At 35.1% G+C, this 21,498-nt stretch overlaps 1 protein-coding gene across 2 annotated transcripts; it reads left to right on the top strand.

Annotated features, from left to right (window-relative positions):
• Positions 1-1,123: 1,123 nt before the first annotated feature.
• On the top strand, positions 1,124-21,028 carry LOC106078549 (E3 ubiquitin-protein ligase RNF13-like). 2 transcript variants are annotated; one of them, XM_056012280.1, is made up of 11 exons: positions 1,124-1,276; positions 6,824-6,942; positions 7,124-7,210; positions 7,340-7,471; positions 8,810-8,894; positions 9,731-9,812; positions 11,967-12,075; positions 12,798-12,891; positions 14,345-14,425; positions 14,811-15,092; positions 16,773-21,028. In XM_056012280.1, the coding sequence occupies exons 2-11, from the start codon at positions 6,841-6,843 to the stop codon at positions 17,291-17,293; spliced, it is 1,575 nt and encodes a 524-aa protein (XP_055868255.1). In that variant the 5' UTR covers positions 1,124-1,276; positions 6,824-6,840; the 3' UTR covers positions 17,294-21,028. The 2 variants fall into 2 exon arrangements, with proteins under 2 accessions (XP_055868255.1, XP_055868256.1); XM_056012281.1 differs by lacking the exon at positions 1,124-1,276 and adding an exon at positions 5,607-5,763.
• Positions 21,029-21,498: the final 470 nt, after the last annotated feature.

A 21,498-nucleotide genomic window follows, 5' to 3' on the forward strand; every position in this document is an offset into this window, starting at 1 on the left:
AGGGGGTTCTTTTTTATTTCCCTAATAATATTAATTTTATTTATAAAGTGCTGTTAACAACGTAGGCTCAAGGCGCTGTAATAACATTACAAACACGACAGCACGCATGTAGCTTTGATGCAGAATTAACGGCGATAACCAATACCCTCAATTTCGTGCTCCAAAAAATGCGTGAAAAGATAACCGTTGCGACAACCGTTGTAATGGTTACCGATTCCCAGTCCTGCCTCCAAGCCATGACTGGCTTAGGGGGAAAGTCCAAATTGGTGGCATTAGGCGCCGCAAATAACATCCGCCTACTTATTGGAGCTGTCATCGTTATGCAGTGGGTGCCCTCGCACTGCGGCGTGAGGGGCAATGCCGTGGCTGATGCTCTAGCACGAGAAGGAGCGCTGGCCGTGCCCGCTTTCGAGTCACCAAGTACGTTCCAACAGGCTACGACAGCAATACGAGAGTGGGTACATGAAAAGTGGTTGAAATCCTGGGATGACTCCAACACTGCCAGGGGAGTCTGACAGCACATACGCCGCCCAAATCGAGAGGACCCGTGGTGGAGGCTAAAAAGGTCGGAACAAACAACAATAGCGCAGTGGCGTACGGGACACTGCCCCATAGGTGCGTACTTCGCCCGGTTCCGGCCAAATTTTGATGCCCGTTGCCGACACTGTGGGGAATCAGAAGAGACGGTGGCGCACGTCTTGCAAGAGTGTCCGCAGCTCCGCGAGCTGCGGGAAGACGTATCTAGTGGTTCACTATGTTTGTACGGAAGCTATGAGGCACTACGCCCAACAGCAGAGTTCCTTACCAGGGCACTACGGGAGACCTAGCGGGAGACCTAGCGGGAGACCTAGGTCTCCCTGCCTTGTCACCAATTGGAGTTCATCTCAGGTTACTACAAAAAAAAAACAACAACAACCAAACAAACAAGAAATCATTTTCAATTTTTTTTTGTGTGGAGGAATTAATAAAAAAAAAGAAAATTAAAGAAATTTGTCTGATGAAAATTTCTGTGTAAAAAGTGTTTAGATCCTATAGATTGTGAGAAATTTCCAAAGATTGTAGTCTACATTTAGACACGTACAACTGGCAATTTAAAAACAATATTTTATCTGGCCAGCAATGTTCTAAAGATAAACTTCCGACAAACCCGGATTACATGATAACATAAGATCTAAGATAAAATGGACTGAGGACGAATGCTGGATAGTTTTCTAGAGTCTAGTGTTACACAAGATGCATTTAGATCTAAATTGAATATTTATCATTTAGATCTGTAGTAAGTAGATATACCAATTAGATTTACGGATCTAGATTAAAATTTTTGTTTCAAATTAGGTTTAGATAAAGATACATGTAAATGTAATATTTGGCTTGGAATTTGTGATTTGATTTTATTTGTCAATTTGACAGAGATCATAAAATGACACATTTAGACTAAATGTGATAATCATTGATTATCATTCGACTCATAATGATAATTCATTATTTGGTGGTAAACAAACTAACAACTAAAAAAGCTAGTTAGACTACCAGCTGCTTAGTAAAAGTAAGGTTTCAGACTAGAGACAGAGTTGACTAGACTAGACTAGATTGAAGATTCTAGTCACTGACTAGGCCTAGAAATAGTAGAATATGACAGATCAGTGACTGACTCTTATAACTTAATACAGACGTTACTTCAAAAAAGAAGATGATTCTGCCAAGTCACTGGTTTTCCTGGCTAGCTCAGGCAACCCATTCCATCCTCTAATTATCTAATAATAAATTTTTCTAATAGTACTAGGGAAGAAGGAGCACTTGTACGTGTACAAATTTGTCCTAGCATTTCTTGTCTTGATTAGAAGTGACTTATTTTTTAGGACCTAGATCTAATTCTAATCGAGTGTAGACTCTAGACATTAATAATATAAGATGAGAACAATAATTATAAATAAAACAGTTATGTACAGTAGCTAAAAATAAAAAAAAACAGTAACACTAATTCACTAAAGTAAAGTAAAGTTTACTAAAAAAAATGTAATGTAGATCTATATCTAGAGGAATGGATGCTTGTCGGCCACGCTAAGACAATCTCTGGCCACTTTTAAGTTTCAAAATTCATAACTCCGTAATGGTCTGACCTATGAAAAAAGGGAGGGTGTCAATGAATTCGCCATCCTTTTGTCTATAAATATAGCTATTTTGTAACGTATCACTATGCATAGTTAAAATTAATTCTGATGTGAAGAGGGGTATGGTAGGTTTTATGATGTGTAAAATTTTTCAACGTGAATGATTTTTCTCATTGTAAAAGTTGTTGGCTGGTTTGGAGATTTATTGACCACATTAAATGAAATATATATAAAACATGTTTTTATTAAGAAATTTCATCCTTAATTTTTTTTTTTTTACATTGGGGCAACGAGACAAGCCATATTATCTCTTTTCCCACGCTCCACGCTTTCATTCTTGGCTTGTAACTGATGTCACATCATGGCCACTACTTTTGGCCTCGCCTAGCTGGTCAAGCTTGGGAAAAAAATTGCCTCTGTTATGGAGGAGAAGAGGAAGAGTCTTCTCTCTACTCTACCTACGGGACACTTTTTTTCCCACAGCACAGCTCCACTAGCGCAGTGCGTGCCTGTCTCACCATAGCCTTTTTGGTACCAGTAACTGGTCGATTGATATCGCCTGCTCTCTCTCACCTGTCTTTTTTTTTATTGTATGCTTAGGGGACATGGAAAAAAAGGGAGGGGGAGGAGGCTTCATAATCTCTTCTGGTTTTGACAATCTCTTAGACTACACAAAGCATAGTGCGTATAGTATATACTTATCACAAGCCCAGTGCATGTTGATGTTTCACACAAAGGCCTTTTGCGCACCTGGTCAGTCAATAATTGAATGCTCGAGGTCTACATTGAAATTGCTACTGTGACTTTTTTTTTTTCAGCTGCCTATTGATGCCAATCTATTACTGTATAAAGGTGTGCACTAGAGTGCCATAACATTTTGTACATATTTGTTGCCTATTAAATGTTTTTAAATAAATGGTCTAAAATAAATTATGTTTTACATTTTATAAATATGTAGCCCTCGCTCAACTCAAGAAAACATTAAGAGACTGGAGAAGACACAAAATAGAGTAGTGAGATTCATAACAAACGAATATTCTGGACTAGAGTAACACCTTTAGTAAAATCACTAAATTTAGAAAGCCTTCAGGAGAGAAGACTCAAAAGTAAAATAGCAATTATACATAAAACACTGAACCATAATCTTCAAATACAAAAACAATTAAGTACTCAGAAAGACACAAAGATAAAGGCAAATTCCACATTACCCATTCCGTATGCTAGGACAAATTTGTACAAATGCTCGTTCTTTCCTAGGGCTATTAGAGTTTGGGATGGCAGAATTTAAGTCATTGGTTAACATGCATGACGCATAGGGTGTAATCATCTTGTTTTTTTTTTTTTTGAAGTAACCTCTGTATTATATAAGATAAGATGATAAGATATATAGATCAGTTATATATACACTCTAGACTGGACATGGATATCTTTTCACACTACAAAAAAATGTCATGAAAAACTTTTAAAAAGCTGAAACAAAGCGTTTTGCAAAGTGGTTATTGGTAGTAAAGTTGTTGTTTTTTTCAACCCTAACGTATGTAACATATAATTTAATATCTAGATCTAGTAATTGAACATTGAAAATATGAGCACTCTCATCTGATAATTATTATTTTGCAATGTTTAGATACATAATCTAAAAAGATAGGATTAAAATCAACAAACATGAATTTTTTTCGATCTAGGATTTTCATAACATTATCTCAATGGAAACAGGAAATGGCTATAATCCATATGTTTGCATGAAAATATAGTCCTGTGATTCTAATTAAAATACTTGGAAAATTGTTTTGCATTATTTCTAAACTTTGAAAACTAAAGATAATTACTTTTCTAAGACAGAAAAGATTGACTTCCATTAAAGCTTGAAAAAGAGCTATGTACATAACAATCTCTCTCTCTCTCTCTCTCTCTCTCTCTCTCTCTCTCTATATATATATATATATATATATATATATATATATATATATATATATATGTCTGTGAATTGATCAATAGTGGATAAGAATTTGTTTGCGTTTTCCAGTCTAGATATAATATTGTCACGATCATCAATGGTGTTGATGTCACAATCTAAGATGGTGCCACTGTCACAATCAGACTTGAACTATATTGCACCATCAATGATCGTGATTGCCGAGGATCTGGAAATGATCTTTCGATAAGATGATCGTATAGAAGTAGACAGATCTATGTTGATGATACGATCATACAGAATGTTGCCAATTGATAAGAGGATCATCTAGGTCTAGGAGTTACAACTTGACAAATATGATCTAAGTACGATCTAAATTCAATGAAGAAACTTCTCTTCGTTCAAAAACAATTACTTTAATTAATAAATTGAAAACACTATTCACAAATAGTTACAATGGTTAAAATGTACTTGAATTGAATCTACGCTATAGTATATCTGAGTATTGGTACAAATAAAATATATATATTCTTAACTACATACAAGTTAGATCTTATCCCTACAAATCTATACACACGACTGAGGCTATTTTGCATCTTCCCCGGGTTTCAGCTCGTAATCACGTGATCAACAACTTACCCCTCCCAGACCAACCAATCATTGCAGTCTAATGTACAACAATTAACTTTTGGAACCAATGGAGTTCATTTAATTACATGCTTGTTTTTTTTTCCCAGCTATGTCAAACTATGTCGGCAAACAACTCGAAACTGTTACCATATATGGTCATAGTGTACGTGGCAAATATATTTAATTTATATAAGTCTTTCTCCTACTCCTAAATCCACTTAAACTAGTTTTGCTATTACCAAATTTCATAACATCCAACCAAACCCAAACTGTACATCTGACTAGCCTGAACCATACTTGGTCAAACTTAAATCTAACTGAACTAAGCTTTATAAGATGTGTTTGATTTCTATGTCTAGGTCATACCTATCTCGCCTTACTTTGACATCAGATTTTAACTATGGGTAGGGAATTATTACAGCTAAATCTTTTTTATTGACAAAAGAGTTTCTGTTTTCCTATGACACTTCCTGACCAAAGTCTAACAGTAAAGTAGAGATTACATACACTTTACATACTACTCAAAAAGACAAAGAAAAGAGCACATTTTTTTTTCAGAGATTTTTTTTTTTTTTTTATGGTTCAGTGTTTCATTTATTATTGTTTGTTTTACTTCTAAGTCTTCTGTTCTAGAGTGTCTCTAAATTAAGTGAATTTTACTAAGGTGATTTGACTAACTGGAGTCAATTGTGAATATTAGTTTGTTATAAATCTCAAAACTCCTATTTTGCATCTATTCTAGTTTCTTAATGTTTTCTTGAATTTAGGGGTTGCAAAAAGAGGACACATGTATATTCTAATATAGGTCAAATTATATTTATTTTTATACTTTGATACCTACATAGTAATTAAAGTGTTTCCTTATTTCAAAATGTTTAATTTTCTTCCTAGTTGTACGTGTTTTTAAGGCAAGGATGTCAATTGCATCATTAAAATTGAAATCTAATAGCAAAATGATGGTTTCACCCTTCTGCTGGGGATTAGGAAGTAACATCATTTCGTTTGTGTCCTAAACAAGCTCTTTTAATGACCTCACAGACTATGAAACCTGTTCCATTATCAGTACTTCAGAAATTATTGAAGACTTAACTTAGTATTTTTAAAATGGTAGACTGTGCTTCTGTGGTTTGTTAATGTCGAATATTTTACTTGGATATTTGACTTCTCTTTGTATAGTATAGTCAACTAGAAGCATTTTTATTTTGTGATTAGAGAGAGATTTTGATTAAAAAAAAAAACAACTGATTTGTGTAAAAGTACACCTTTTTAATTATATTATATTTCAACCGTAGGCTTATTTTAAAAAACCATATCATGTAATTTACAGACAGTTCTTTAAAAAAAATATATTAAAATCCTACATGAATCTGTTTATATGTTGATTTTTATTCATGCATGTTAGAGACAAGTAAAGTTCCCCTTTCAGACCTTGTGGTCTATAGGGCAGATGATGTAAAGGTCATCTGTTTCTGTGGCCTACGGTTAACAAGGGTGTCATGTGGCCAGCACAAAGACCAACCGCTTTTACTTTTCCCCAACTGAGTTCAGGTACCCATTAGAGCTGGGTGGACTCAGAGGCGCCCGAAGATCCCGAAATTAAAAATCCCAGGATTCGAACCCCGGTCAGCCACCACGTCTCCTAACAAGGAGTAATTCTTTGCAACTAAAACTTTACTGTTATTGGTTTTCCTGGCTGATTCAGGCAATCCATTTTCTACGTTTATGGCACTAGTACTAAGTACTAAAAAAGAAGTTCTCTTAGCTTATATATGGTATTAGAAGTGTGCCAAAAATATTGTTTTCTTGGTTACAAAAGATACAAAGATAAAAATTTTACTGTGAAGAAACAAGTTCCTTAATTGTAAAGTGCCTTTAATTGTAAATAATTGTAATAAAGTATGTACAGACTAACATTTATATACAAGCAACTCCACGAGATGTTCTTTTCCTTCTCTGTTTACAACACACACTTCCGTCTTCCTCAAGTCCCCTAACTCCCAGGTACCCTACACTTTACTGTGTGTCACGGTTGACCACACATCGGTATAGTAACCATGTCACAGCAGTTACCAACTGTAGTTTCCTTGAAATCATAGATCATTTCTACGTTATTTTTATATTTATCATAATAAAATTTAAAACAGTTCATCATTATTTCACTCAACAGATTGTAAGAAATAAAAAATGGCATCTACAGCTAAAGATTGTGTGTGCAATCCTGTTTGGCTGATTATTCATTTCTTGATGCTTCATCTGAGTACTTTCGTGACTGGGGATGTCATTGTGGTAAGAGATGGGTTTTTACTGACTTGTGTTTGGCATCATTTTGTTTGCTTTACGGTTTGACATTTCTTCTTGGAATTCTTGTTTCTATCAGCTTTGTGGGTTGTTTTTTTTAGCAGAAATTACAATTCTTTGCCTTCTAGTGTTTCTTTTATAATGTATTGTTGCCTTTACTTCATTACAGATAGATTTATTGTCGAACCTAACAATTGACAGCTTTAATGATGCCACTTCAAACTTTGGGCCAAGTTTCTCGGACGATGGTTTACTGGTAAGCTAGGAATGTGTGAAACTTTATAAAATATAAAAAGAATGTTTGGATTAAAGAATTTTCAGTTTGTATATTTTGTAAAACAACGTCCTTGTGGAAACTCTCACACCTGTCTCTATTTGTTCTCAGGTTAGAGTTGTACCTGCTGATCCACCAGATGGCTGTACACCATTGAAGCCCCCACCCAATATGGTCCTAAACGACTCATATGTTTGGGTAGCACTCATTTCCAGGAGCGTTAACTGTAAATTTACAGAAAAGGTAAAAAAAAAAACCCAACAAACTTACAATCTTTATGTAGTAAAACCAATGGGCATCAGGAAACACAGGCAGAGCCATGTACAAAGAAATGACTACGCCTAACAAACTGGACAGTATTAACTTCCTCCCCCGCAAAGAACAATCTACAATTTTCCAACTAAGAACACGACACACACCACTATTAAATTACCACCTGAACAAAATAAACTCCACACAACTCCCCTTTGCAGACTCTGCACCCACCCCTTTGAAACCGTAAACCATATCCTCTTTGACAGGCAGACCCTACTACCACTACAGCCCAACATAACCAACACCCTGTTTGGCAGTGCTGAACAACTGAAGAAAACAGCACACTTTTTTTCCTTGGCACAGTCTGCAAAAGAGCACACATCTCAGCAGCAATAAAGCTGGCTAGAAGAAGAAGAATGTAGTCAAACAGCACAGAAACCTCTCCAATACTTTTGCTCATATGTCCACACTAGAACAGAGTCATGCAATGACCGAAAATTGTTTAAAAAAAAAAAAAGTTGAATACATTGTATAATTATTGAGTCATCTCCAAAGTTATTTTAACAACTCTCTCGTCATTATCTTCAGCAAGACTTCATTGCCGTGTCTTTTAAAGGTTGCTCTCGTTTGTCTACTTTTATTTGGTTCTTAGTTAATGAAAAAAAAATATTAAAAAGAAATTCTTTGACTATTCTTCTGGAATTTCCAAGGCTGCTTTCAACTTTCTCTCAATGCTTTTTTAAAACTTTTAGCAAAACAGCCAGCTAGTCAAAGTTTGAGTTTTAAAATATTTCCTTCAAGTTATTTATTTTCTTCTTCCTCGTTCTCATTTTTATGTTGGAGATGACTAGACCAATATATGAGATGAACTGCGCCGTGGTTTCCAAATCAGGGAGCTCTCCGTATAGTTTTCTTTCTATTGGGGTGTTTTGGGGCCAGCGTCTTGTTCGGGCCTTTTGGTTAAAAGTGCAGTTTTTCATTTAAAAACATCCCTTTTCTGCCGTCAGATTGATGTTATTGTATGTTATGACTTTGATATCTTTGGATCTTTACTATATTGTTATAATTATTGCCTGCGTTAATTTTAAACATTTTAATTTGCTAGTAAATTAGTCAATAAATATAGAAGAGACATTTGGCTTGTTACATAATATTTCTTCTAGATAATAAAAAATATTTCTGTTACTATAGTTTCATTTCAAAACTGATACTAAACATTTAGCATACATATATTTCAATCTTGATGCTTGCGTTCTCTTAATGATAAAATAAGATGATTAAAGGTTGTGCCGATGAAGTAAATGTTTTTTTGTTTTTTTTTTCCAGGTAAAAAATGCTCAGCTTGCCAACTACAGTGCTGCTATTGTTTACAACAATAACAGTGAGGAACTTGTCCATATGTCAGGAGATGGTCAGTCCAAGATATTCTCTGATATAGCTATAAAACTTGGTTTATGATAAATTAATCCTTTTATTCACTTTGAAACATTTTATTATTTGCAACTCTGCGCTTAAATATGAACCATTTCTTCATAAATGTGAACTATTTCTTCTTTGTTTTCATTATTTTGTTGGGGGGTTCAGATGACCAAACCAATATCTGAGATGAACTGTGCAGTGATTTCCAAATCCATTTAGTTTTTCTACTGAAAAGGGTGCTATGGGAGGGTGGGGGGGCCAGTGTCTTTTTCTGGCCTCTTGATAAAGTATACAGTTTTGAAGGACATGGTCAGCATTCTCTGGTGACGCAGCGAATTTCTCTAGCCCCAGTTTTCATCTTCTGGAACATATGTTATAATGTTGTCTGTAATCCTTGCGTGTAAATCAATTTCCGGTGGGAGGCTTATTTCATTTTTTATAACTTAGTAGAGGTTTTCATAAACTGAGTGTGATGGCTGAGTGGTAAAGCGCTTGGCTTCTTCACCATAGGGTCCGGTTCAAATCTTGACGAAGACTGGGGATTTTTGAACATTCAACTCTTGACATAAGTTTGGGAAAGGGAAGGAGGCAGTTGTTCCTTGTGCTAGCCATGACGCCCTCATTAATTGTTGGGCGTAGAAGCAGGTGACCTTTACTTCGTCTGCCCTTTAGAGTGCAAGGACTTGAAAGTGTTACTTCCCTTTTATTTTTATTATTTTTACTTCATTTAAAAATAAACCTAGTCTTGGTATTTCAAATGTGTGTTAAATCATTGATTGTTCCTTTACTTTTATTAATTTTGTATAACCGTGTATCTCTACTGACTAGGTAAAGGCATTAAGATTCCATCGACATTTGTTGGAAGCAGCACTGGTTTACAGCTCAAAAACAAATACAACTACACCAGGCAGTAAGTCATGCCCTTTTTTTTTTCTTCTTTTATATCAAACTCCAAGTCTAGCAAAGTCCAAATCAGAGATATTTACACTGTAGTAACTCTCAAGTCTAGCCAAGTTCAATCAGATACATTTACACTGTAGTAACTCTAAGTCTAGCAAAGTCCAAATCAGATATATTTACACTGTAGTAATAATAAAAACAACACAAGACACAGATATTTTACAAAGAGAATTAGATGAATTACAGAAATGGGAATCAAATTGGAGCATGTCTTTCCACCCAGAAAAATGTCAGTTATTAAGAGTAACAAAAAAACTAAAACAAATTAATGCCACTTATCTTATTCATGGCAAACCAGTAACACAGACTAAAAACGCAAAATACCTAGGTGTTATAATAAATGAAAAACTGTCATGGAATCCACATATTGATGAAACTACAAAAAAATCAAACAAAGCATTAAGATTTATTAAAAGAAATTTCTATAAATCAAATAAGAACATAAAACTAAAATGTTATTTAACCTTGGTTAGGCCAATAATAGAATATGCATCCTCCGTTTGGGACCCCTCAACTCAAGAAAACATTAAGAAACTAGAACAGACACAAAATAGAGCAGTGAGATTCATAACAAACGAATATTCACATTTGACTAGAGTAACACCTTTAGTAAAATCACTAAATTTAGAAAGCCTTCAGGACAGAAGGCTCAAAAGTAAAGTAGCAATCATACATAAAACACTGAACCATAATCTTCAAATACAAAAACAAAATTTAATAAAATACTCTGAAAGAAACAAAGATAAAGGCACATTCCTCGTCCCATATGCTAGGACAAATTTGTACAAATACTCCTTCTTCCCTAGTGCTATTAGAGGATGGAATGGGTTGCCTGAGCTAGCCAGGAAAACCAGTGACTTGGCAGAATTTAAGTCATTGGTTAATATGCATGACTAAATGCATGATGCGTAGGACGTAATCATCTTCTTTTTTGAAGTAACGTCTGTGTTATATAAGATAAGTTTTTTTTAATTTTTTTTATTTTTGTTGTCCCACGGTTTTGGGAGGGACATTAGTAAAAAGTAAGTAAAGTTCCTCTTTCAGACCTTGTGGTCTATAGGGCAGATGATGTAAAGGTCATCTGTTTCTGGGACATTAAACATACATTACTGTCTCGGCCAGGATCCAAGGATCAAGTTTGATCAAACGGGTTTTGATGTCTATGCTGGACATACATACACTTTACTTTCTGCTTTATATATTAGATAATAATGCTTGTCTTTGAGTCTGGGGATTAAGGAAGAGGGCAGTGTTTCACGTGACTACACAGTCATTACTGTGAGTTACATTTTTGACACATCCAGCATAGACATAACTGTTGTCTGCCGGTGGCTGGTTTAGGCTCTCTTTCCACCATCTGTGTTTTCGCCTGGCAGTAGATTCCCTTTTGCTTTTAAATGTGTATCCTGTTGCCTTTGTAATAAATCTCCAGCTGTCTCATCCAGAAGCAGTCAGGCTGAATCCTAAATTACTGAAACAATTTGTAGAATGCATACAATGGATCATTATTAGCTAATTAGCTCAAAATTATGTAAAATCAAACAAAACAATGAGACAACGCAGAATTTTTTTCAGTTTCATTAAGGGTTTGGATGTTGACATGGTGTAAAAAAAGTGAACATGATGAAGGAAATGTTGGGCTTAAAAATTAGGAAGAAATGTTATCCATCAACAACAAGCTTCAATGCTTCGATAAAAATAAAAAATACGATTCCACAGTTGTTGCTCAGATGGCTGAGAAACACATGACATTATGCACGATGCTGGGAATGGCATTAAACTTTTGTTTCACCTTTTCATGCAGGAGTGGAAGGTGCATTCAATGTTTGTGGGGGATAGTGTCTAAGTGCTTTCCATCAAGAGAACACGTCTAATTTCGGTTGATAGATTTTTTTCAAACATTGACTGGAATTAATTTATAACTCAGGAGAGCCAATAAACTGGCTTTGACTGTAAACATTCACACACACGCACATAAACACATATGAAAAGTGAAAGAGAGACTTGTGTGCTGATGTTGTTTTCATTTTAAGAGATGAAATCATGACACCACATTGTGTTGTGAGAATCTATTTTTAACACCTTTTTTATTTCTCTCTCCTAGGGATATCATTATTCAGATAGTGGAAGACAATGGTCCAATTATTGATTTTCTGGTGTGGCCATTTGTCCTAGTCATTGGTATTTGTTTCCTGATTGGATTAGTCTATTTGGTAAGTTAGAACTATGGTCTGATTTGATTAGTCTACTTGGTAAGCTAGAACTATAGTCTATTTCTGACCTTTAATTGCCATTGGTATAACTGTCACTGTGATTTTATTATTGTAACTGATCTTGATATATATATATATACAGGATTCATATGTGGTCTGGAAAAAGTCTGGAATTTCAAAAATGAGATATCAGGGCACGGGAAATCGCTACTTTTTTAGGCAATTTTTTTTTATGTCTAGAAAAAGTCTGTAATTTGAACAAAAAAATCTGGTCATTAAAAAATTCGGAATTTGTTTTTTTAACTCAGCCAGCCTATTTCAATATCGAAAAAAAGACAATGGGCGGTTTCAGGTAATTGCAGAACATGGTCAAATCAGACTTTCTATGGAATCAAGATCTTATCCAGATCCATGGCAAAGGGACCTAGCGCACCAAGCATTTTGTTTGAATAAAAGATGCTCTGTACAAATGCAATTATAAAAAAACATGCCAAAAAATTGGGGCATTTAAAAAAAATAATTTAGATTTAGTGTTTAGTAATGTGTATTTTTAAATGTTTTTTTTTTTTAATTTAAAAGTCTTTGTATACCATGTGTGTCCTTGCTGGTTCTGTTTGTCACTGTCATACATATTTATATTTCAACTACTTATAGCACATGAGCATATACTTTTGCATAAACAAATTTTTTTAGCTCACATAATGTTTCTCTGTCTGTTTCAGATTATCAAATTATGTAAAGATCACCTCAATAAGAAAGTCAATCGTCTGTCCTCCAAACATTTAAAGAAGATACCAGTTCGAAAGTTTAAAAAAGGTAAAAAGTTTTAGTTGCAGAGAATAACTCCTTGTTAGGAGGTGCGGTGGCTGACCGGTAAATCGCTTGGCTTCTGAAACAGGGACTGGGGTTCGAATCCTGGTGAAGACTGGGATTTTTAATTCCGGGATCTTCGGGCGCCTCTGAGTCCACCCAGCTCTAATGGGTACTTGACATTAGTTAGGGAAAAGTAAAGGCGGTTGGTCGTTGTGCTGGCCACATGACAATCTTGTTAACCGTAGGCCACAGAAACAGATGACCTTTACATTGTCTGCGCTATAGACCACAAGGTCTGAAGGGTGGAACTTTACTTTTTTTTTTTTTACTCCTTGTTGATTTATGGACACAGAGGTTGGAGAAAAACATCTTGCAATAAGTGTTTCAAGATCAACTCACCCACATCTTTCTCCTTGCCTCCTAGTTCTTTAAGGGGCGCAGTACTTAAGTGCATGGCTTCCGAACCTGCTGTCTTGAATCGCTGTGAGGACTGGTGATTTTTTTAGTGCGCCCCAGAGTCCACCCAACCATAATGGGTACCTGACCCTGGGGTGAGGAAAGTAAAGACAGTTGGTCGTTGTGCTGGCCACCTGACATCTTGCTTGTTAACCGTTGGCCAAAGAAATAGATGACCTTAACCTTGTCTGCCCCATAGATGGCAAGGTCTGAAAGGGGAACTTTCCTTTTTTTTACTTGGCCTAGTTAAATACAATGCTCTTGATCTTACCCAATCATCTTTCTATCCTTTGACTAGTTGATATCGTTTTATTAACCCAATAGCTCCTATTTTTGGTGAGGAAAAACCCTTCCCAGACCCTAAGCAAAGAGGGATAACCCCGAATTTTAAAAATCCTAAAAAAATATTTATTTTGAAAAAATAATCAAATTTAAGATCTAATACTAATAAATAAACAAACAACTTTAAAAAATAGAACAATATGTCTAGAGTTTGAAAAAAATGTATACTTTTAATACCTTTAGAATATAAAAAAAGCTTAAAAAAATACTCATTTTCCCAGGTGGGGGCTTATACACTCAGACTATGGGCCTGTTCGTTTGAAAAATAATTAAGCAATAAAAAATCTTGTATAGGTGGAAATGGTAATCTCCACAATGATTTGTAATCCCACTTGAAGCGAGACTAGAAGAATTTAAAAATTATAAATCAAGTATATTGAAAAGGGGATTTGAGAAACTTTTTACAACAGTTTAGGACAAAAACAAGAAAACGTTTCTGACTGCTGAAGGAGCTAATGGGTTAAAATCTTTGACAAACAAACCTCTTAAAACAGTAGCAAGAAAAGTTCCAATGAGAAACGAACTCTTTGTTCTGTTTTTTTTTTTTTGTTTCATTTCATTGTGACTTGTTGTGTTTCATTGCAGTCATGTTTTAGTTTTAGTTATTGAATTCTGTTGTCACATGATCTTTGTATGATATAATCTTTTGTTTCTGCAGGAGAGTACTATGATACGTGTGCCATCTGCCTGGATGAGTATGAAGAAGGGGAGAAAATCAGAGTCTTGCCCTGCGATCACGGTAGGGGAGAATAAACATTATTTTTGTCAAACGTTTTACAAAATTGTATGCTTTCTACTATTATCATTCGCAAATATTAATTTGATGATAATTTTAAAATGTCAAAAGCAGAGACATTTAAAAAAATAAAAGTCTTCACAACTAAAACAAGAAAGAAAATTATTGTTTTCAAAATCTGATTTTATTGGACAGTGACAAGAAGTCTGGATATGTCTACATATATATACCTGTTTTGAGCTGAAAATCTGATTATCCCCCTTTGATGTTTTGAAAAAAATGTATTTAATTAAAATGGATGAAATGATTTTTTAAATATGTTGCTAAAATGATTATGTTGCTATTTTATCAAATATTCCACACAAAATAACTTGATTCTGTTCCATAGTGTACCACACAAAATGTATTGATCCCTGGCTGACAAAGAACAAGAAGACATGCCCTGTGTGTAAGAGAAGGGTGATACCTGGCAGGGATGCCGACTCAGAAAGCTCAGACTCTGACGGTGGCGGCAGGGCACAGTCAACCGGATCGGAGAGTACCCCCCTGCTGCGCGGGCAGCAAAGCACTCGACCGTATGCCTCGCGTGGTCAGAGAAGATTCCCTCCAAGAAACGGACAAGGCACCAGTAGAGATGGCAATGAGAACGTGCTGAACCCAGCCTCTGAAGGTGAGAGTTTTGGATTCTATAAGTAGATGTTCGCTGAACCTCTGAACTCTTTATCTTTGACTATCTTCTGACTGAATTGTTCATTTTTCACATTTGTACATTCTGCCTTGTTATCATTAAACTTCAATAAAATTTTTGTTTGTGATCAGAAAATGTTTTACTTTTAGTCTAAAGTTCTAGGAGACCGCATGCTCTTTTCCTAGAATACAAATACACGTTTGTAAAACCAAAAAATAATTTAATGGGGTCAAATCAACGATGTTATCGTTAATTAGGAGAGAAAGAGTTAGGTTGAATATAAAAAAAAAATATAATTATTAATGCTTTTAAGTGCATTTTAGAAAGAGACAACTCAAAAGACATTTTAATTTGTTGATCGTGCGTAACCCTGCTTAAACATTAAACCATAAAAATTTCAGACAATTTAGCCTCTTTTTTTTTTTCTTTTTTGAGAAAAGAATAATGAAAAATGTTCCTAGCTTTTTTGTATGATTAAAATAACGTGAAATTTTTTTGAGTAATTCTCTCATTTTGTGAGATACTAGGTTGGTACAGGTATATGGTTTAACTAATTTGGCATTAATTAAACATTAAACCATAAAAATTTCAAACAATTTAGCCTCTTTTTTTTTTTCTTTTTTGAGAAAAGAATAATGAAAAATGTTCCTAGCTTTTTTGTATGATTAAAATAACGTGAAATTTTTTTGAGTAATTCTCTCATTTTGTGAGATACTAGGTTGGTACAGGTATATGGTTTAACCAAACTGGCATTAATTAAACATTAAACCATAAAAATTTCAGACAATTTAGCCTCTTTTTTTTTTTCTTTTTTGAGAAAAGAATAATGAAAAATGTTCCTAGCTTTTTTTGTATGATTAAAATTGATAACATGAAATTTTTTTTTGAGTAATTCTCACATTTTGTGAGATACTAGGTTGGTACAGGTATATGGTTTAACTAATTTGGCATGTTGGTATAGGTATGGTCTAAAAAAAAAGGTAGACATGATGGTTTACAGATATGGTCTAATTAAGTAGGCATGTTTTGTGTTTTAATAAGTTAACACTTTTCTAATAACTCAGACGCAAACAAATTTTAAAATGTTTGTTTAAATGAAAAGGTTAAATGGTTTGAAGTCCCTTTGAAGGGTTTTAATTGAAAGGTATGTAACACGCTTCCTCAGTTTTTATACCTTAACTCTAGGTAGATTCCAAATACCAAAACATTTTTTTTCAGGACTACATGGAGTTTGTCCAGGCAAATTTTAATTGCTGAAAAAAAAATTACTCACATGCACAGAGAGGACATTTAAAAGGGGATAAAAAAATATTACTTGAAATTTCTGAAATAGAGTTGACACTTGGTAGTCTAACACGTCCCATATGCTAGGACAAATTTGTACAAATACTCCTTCTTCCCTCATGCTATTAGAGCATGGAGTGGGTTGCCTGACCTAGCCAGGAAAACCAGTGACTTGGCATAGTTTAATTAATTGGTTAATATGCATGACTAAATGCATGACGCGTAGGACGTAATCATCTTCTTTTTTGAAGTAACGTCTGTATTATATAAGATAAGATAATCCAATACTCTGAGTAATCAGACATAAATTCATGGTTAGGAAATCAACAGATTTGTCAGAACTATTTAACTAAATATCTCTCTCTATATTTCTGACAGGTAACCCAGTGGTTCCGAGTCTCTCAGAACCGGAAGACGACGATGGCGCTGTTGGTGGTTTAACCATTACTGACTTGTATATTCAGGCTAGAGACGCTGCCCAGAAAAGGCGGGAGAGAAAGAGGAAACGAACAGAGAGGGAGAGGCTGATCGACAGGGAGGATGCTGGTGATGGGAGTGAACCAATGGCTCCAGGGCTCGTCGAGTTTGGTGAAAGTGCATCTGGCTCTGTGGTGAATGAAACGAGAGAAGAGCGTCGCGAGAGAAGGCGCAAGAGAAAAGAGCAGAAGAAAGCTAGCAAGAGATCCAACACCCAGTCTGAGGCCCCCACTGCAGGGGAAAGCAGCAGTGCCGGTAATGTGAGGCGCAGCGAGGAGAATGGCTCACGTTTAGGGGATGACACCAATGAAGTGGTTGTACAAGTGGCAGAGAGATCCGAGCCGAAACCTCCATCTGACAGACAGGAGCCGAGGGCCCTTCCTCTGAGGGGCAGGCATCATGAACTAAATGAAGTTGTTTAATGTGCCATCGGATAGATTGACCTCTTCATACTAGAATGGTTAGTTGGTGCGTTCCATCTAGATGTCCAGTGACACACCTGATACTGATAACCATCTTATCCTGTGTGGGTTTCTCAAAGTAAGCCTGAACTACAGGGTCATCAACAAAATCTGTGAGAAATCAGACATTTTTTTTTTTTTTTGTTGCATGTTCACTTAGTATTATCACTATAATTCCATCAAAGTCATATGACAATGTAGTCAGCTTATCTCATCACTTAGTAGACCAGTTATCTTGTATCATTTTTTTAAATACTGCATAGAGCTTAAAACATCTTGTCAGCGGGCAAATGGGGAAACATTTGGTTTTTAATGTGTACAAATATTGTTATCCAATCCATGTTTTTCTAGTTTTGTATTGAATAATTATAACATTATATTAGTGTGTTTTTTTTTATAGTGTCTTTTTTTTTTATGATTGATTTCATTTTTAAATTGAAAACTCTAACACAATGATGCATTTCATTTGTAAAACTGTGACACTTTGATCTAAAAGTTGACATTTATTTAAGCGGGAGTAGTCAAGAAATATAAACAATTTGTAATTTCTTGTAGTTTTCATATATACATTTATTAACTTAAAAAAAAAAAAATTCTGTTCAATTGATGGAAATGTGAAATTCAAAGAAGTTTGAAAATTAAAACTAGTTGACTGGCATAGTGTCAAATGAAATTTCAGCTGTACAACCTGGTTAGTCTAAGTGACAGCTGTACAATCTGGTAGATTAAGTGACAGCTGTACAATCTGGTAGAGTAAGTGACAGCTGTACAATCTGGTAGAGTAAGTGACAGCTGTACAATCTGGTAGATTAAGTGACAGCTGTACAATCTAGTAGAGTAAGTGAAAGCTGTACAATCTGGTAGAGTGACATGATGCAGCTCTCCCAAATCTGAAACTTATGCCTAGCTCTAGTAGGAACCAATATTTGGATGACTAGTTTGGAAACACAGGAAATTGTTTTTTGATGTTTATGTTTTCAGTCTTCCTCTGGAACCTGCGGCTCCGTCAGTTGTGATCAGTCTCCCCCCCCCCTCTCCCTTCCCTCGACTGTTACCAACTTTTTAATGCCACAACATTGTTAGTGGACTGGATTTGTTTTTAATGTTTCTAACAAAATGTCAAACAGAAAAATCTTCTCTTTGTTTTACAAGTTTCTATTGATTGGACCTGATTCAACCAATCGTAAACACCCCTCAAGTCACATATTTTCCCATGTTTTCTGTACAAGCATGGATAACACATGGCTATATTTTCTGGTGTTTTATCATTGTCATCGTGTGACTTGTGATGAATGAGGTCCATTGAACATTGGTCCACTAATGTTACTGTGTTTTTATTTATTTATTTTTTGTGTGCCAATTCAACTATCAAATTCAGTTAAATCTTTCATTTGAAATGTGACCTAAACTTTGTATCCACATCTCTCCCCTTCTAGTTCCATATTATTATTTCAATCCTGGTAGAACTAAGACTTTGTTGTTTACTTAAAATTTGTCTTCTTTTTGCTTGTGCACTGCACGCAGTAGAATCTGTTGATAAAGTAACAAATGTTTATTTTATGAGGCAGTGTGGGCAGTTGATTTGTAAGTAAGTAAAGTTCCCCTTTCAGACCTTTGCGATCTACGGGGGCAGATAATGTAAAGTTTATATGTTTCTGTGGCCCATGGTTAACAAGGGTGTCTAGTTGCCAGCATAGTGACCAACAGCCTTTACTTTTCCCCAATTAATGTCAGGATTAGAGATAGGTTAACTCAGAAGCGCCCTAAAGGTCTTGATTAGGATTTGAACTTGGACGCCTAGCACTGCAAAGCACCTGACCACTCACTGGCCTTCATAAACTTCTCAAATACCTTCTATCTCTTGGTGTTGGTACCACTCACTGGGCTTCATTTTTAAACTTGTCAAATACCTTCTATCTCTTGGTGTTGGCGTTAGAAATGCCAAGTGTGTGACAAGCAGCCATGTGTATGTGACATCTAGCCATATATGAGTTATTTTGGTAATGAATAAAAGTTGGGGCACTGATTTCATTTCAAAAGGGTAATTATCTTTTTGATTGTCCCCTGGTCACTTTAATATGTGTAGTTCCTGTGTGAGTGTGTGTTGACATCACTTGGTATAACTGTAGTGTGCAGGATTTGATCACTGGACTGTTCCTCTCTACACTTGTAATGATATTTTATTGTGTGATTCCTAAACTTTCATTTGCCCCACTGTTGATGCACAATTCAATTGCCCATTTCTTTGTTGTATTATAGAAGAAATATGTTTTTTTTTTTACCTACACTATCTGATTACAAACAAACCAAAAGCTTCTATTGAAATTATTGTGTAGGAGATCACTCTTGGCATTGGCTTGCAATATTCTCACCAAACTTTTCCTTTGACCTTTTATCAATATGTATAAGTGACAGTGTTAGCAGTAACATTTGACTGTGTTTATCCAAACAAATTTTTTCCCCTCAAATATTGCCCTTATGTGTCTCCCGAATACAATAAAAGAAAGTCTTTGTTTTAACAGCACAGAGCCTGGAGGAACATGTTGGCTATTCCTATACTTTGTTAACAGGGCCAAACTGTCATGGTGTGAATATAAATATTATCTTTCCTTTTATCAATATGTATATGGCTTGTCTACGAATCCGAAGATTAATGAGGAGTGCAGTATTTTGCATGGCTACGTAGCCCCATCTGAAACCTACATATTTTGCCACATCCAACGCAGACTTCCCGAGTGGTTGATTTATCATAGTGTGAATACAAATAACTTAGTAATCTTTTCTTTGATTACTTGCTACCATCTCTAAAGACTCGAAATCAATTTTCTTTTTGTTATACCTTGGTCCTGCATGTAATAACTAAGTTGAATTTGACTTCGTATCGTAGGCTGGAAGATGATTTGCACTTTGGGTATACACCTTAATCAGGACACCTCAATCTTATGAATAACATAACCTTTACCACAAGCTTTTCTTTGATGACATTGTCAGACAATTCAGGTAGCTGACACATGATAATCCGGTTGGCTAGAGGATAATCAGGTTGGCTAGATAAAGGAATATACCATTGACTTAGAGAATATTTTTGCCTTTAACTGAGCGCTTCATTTTTAAAAACTAATCTCTGTGTTGAAAGACATATATCTTGATGTTTTACTTGTAAAAATGTGTATCATAATTATTTTTAAAATATGTATCATCATTTTTAAAATATGTATCATAATTATTTTACAAGTGTGTGTGTGTGTGCGTTGATTCTGCATGATGGGATAGTGAAAGAGTGATGTGCGTTCTATTTATAGTTTCCACTCCATTCCTTCTAATGTTCTGTTTGGACAATGAGATTAACAATGTACATTCTGATTGGCTGTTGTTTTTTTGTGATTTACTTATTTCAGCCAATCTCAATTTTATTGCTCTGGCCCAAATACTTTTAAAATAGTTGTACACACACTAGTATTTACGTCAGATTTGTAACTTTGATTTTACGCGGTATAACTAAAATATATATAATTATAACATTTAATGTATTGCCAGATAGTCACTGTTTGTTTTAAATGATAGATGTGAATGTAGCCTATACAGGTATGTGAATAATGTATTTTTAGAGATTGTTTCAACTTGAGGTTGTATATAAAACGTTTGCATTACAGTGTCAGACTTGTTCATAGAGAAATAAAATTTGTTTTCATTTCATTTTGTCTTTAATCTTAGGGACATTTCAATGTTTACCCTAAAACTGTAATTTACCAAAAGAACAATGTTAAGTAATTAGATAAGATAAATATGTTATACAGGTAGTTGTATTATGGGGACAGTAAAATGTTTTACATGTTTCGGATGTTCCTTCAGATTTGAAGATAATTTACTTCCTAGTCCTAACCTCTCGCAGGACATTGGGCATGGCTGAGTATGAATCCTGGACCATTGAAAAGTTCGAATGATAGTCCAGGGTGCATATCGCACGACCAGACAGCCTCCTATAGGGGAAATGGGGAAAAAATGAACATTTTGAACAAAATATGAACAGCAAACCTATGAACTATGGCAAGTTATTTACACTAGATAAGTAAAGTTCCCCTTTTAGACCTTGTGGTCTATAGGATAGATTATGTATAGTTCATCTGTTTCTGTGGCCTATGGTTAACGAGGGTGTCATGTGGCCA

This window comes from Biomphalaria glabrata, chromosome 15 (genome assembly GCF_947242115.1).
Source record: "Biomphalaria glabrata chromosome 15, xgBioGlab47.1, whole genome shotgun sequence".
Classification (NCBI taxonomy): domain Eukaryota; kingdom Metazoa; phylum Mollusca; class Gastropoda; family Planorbidae; genus Biomphalaria; species Biomphalaria glabrata.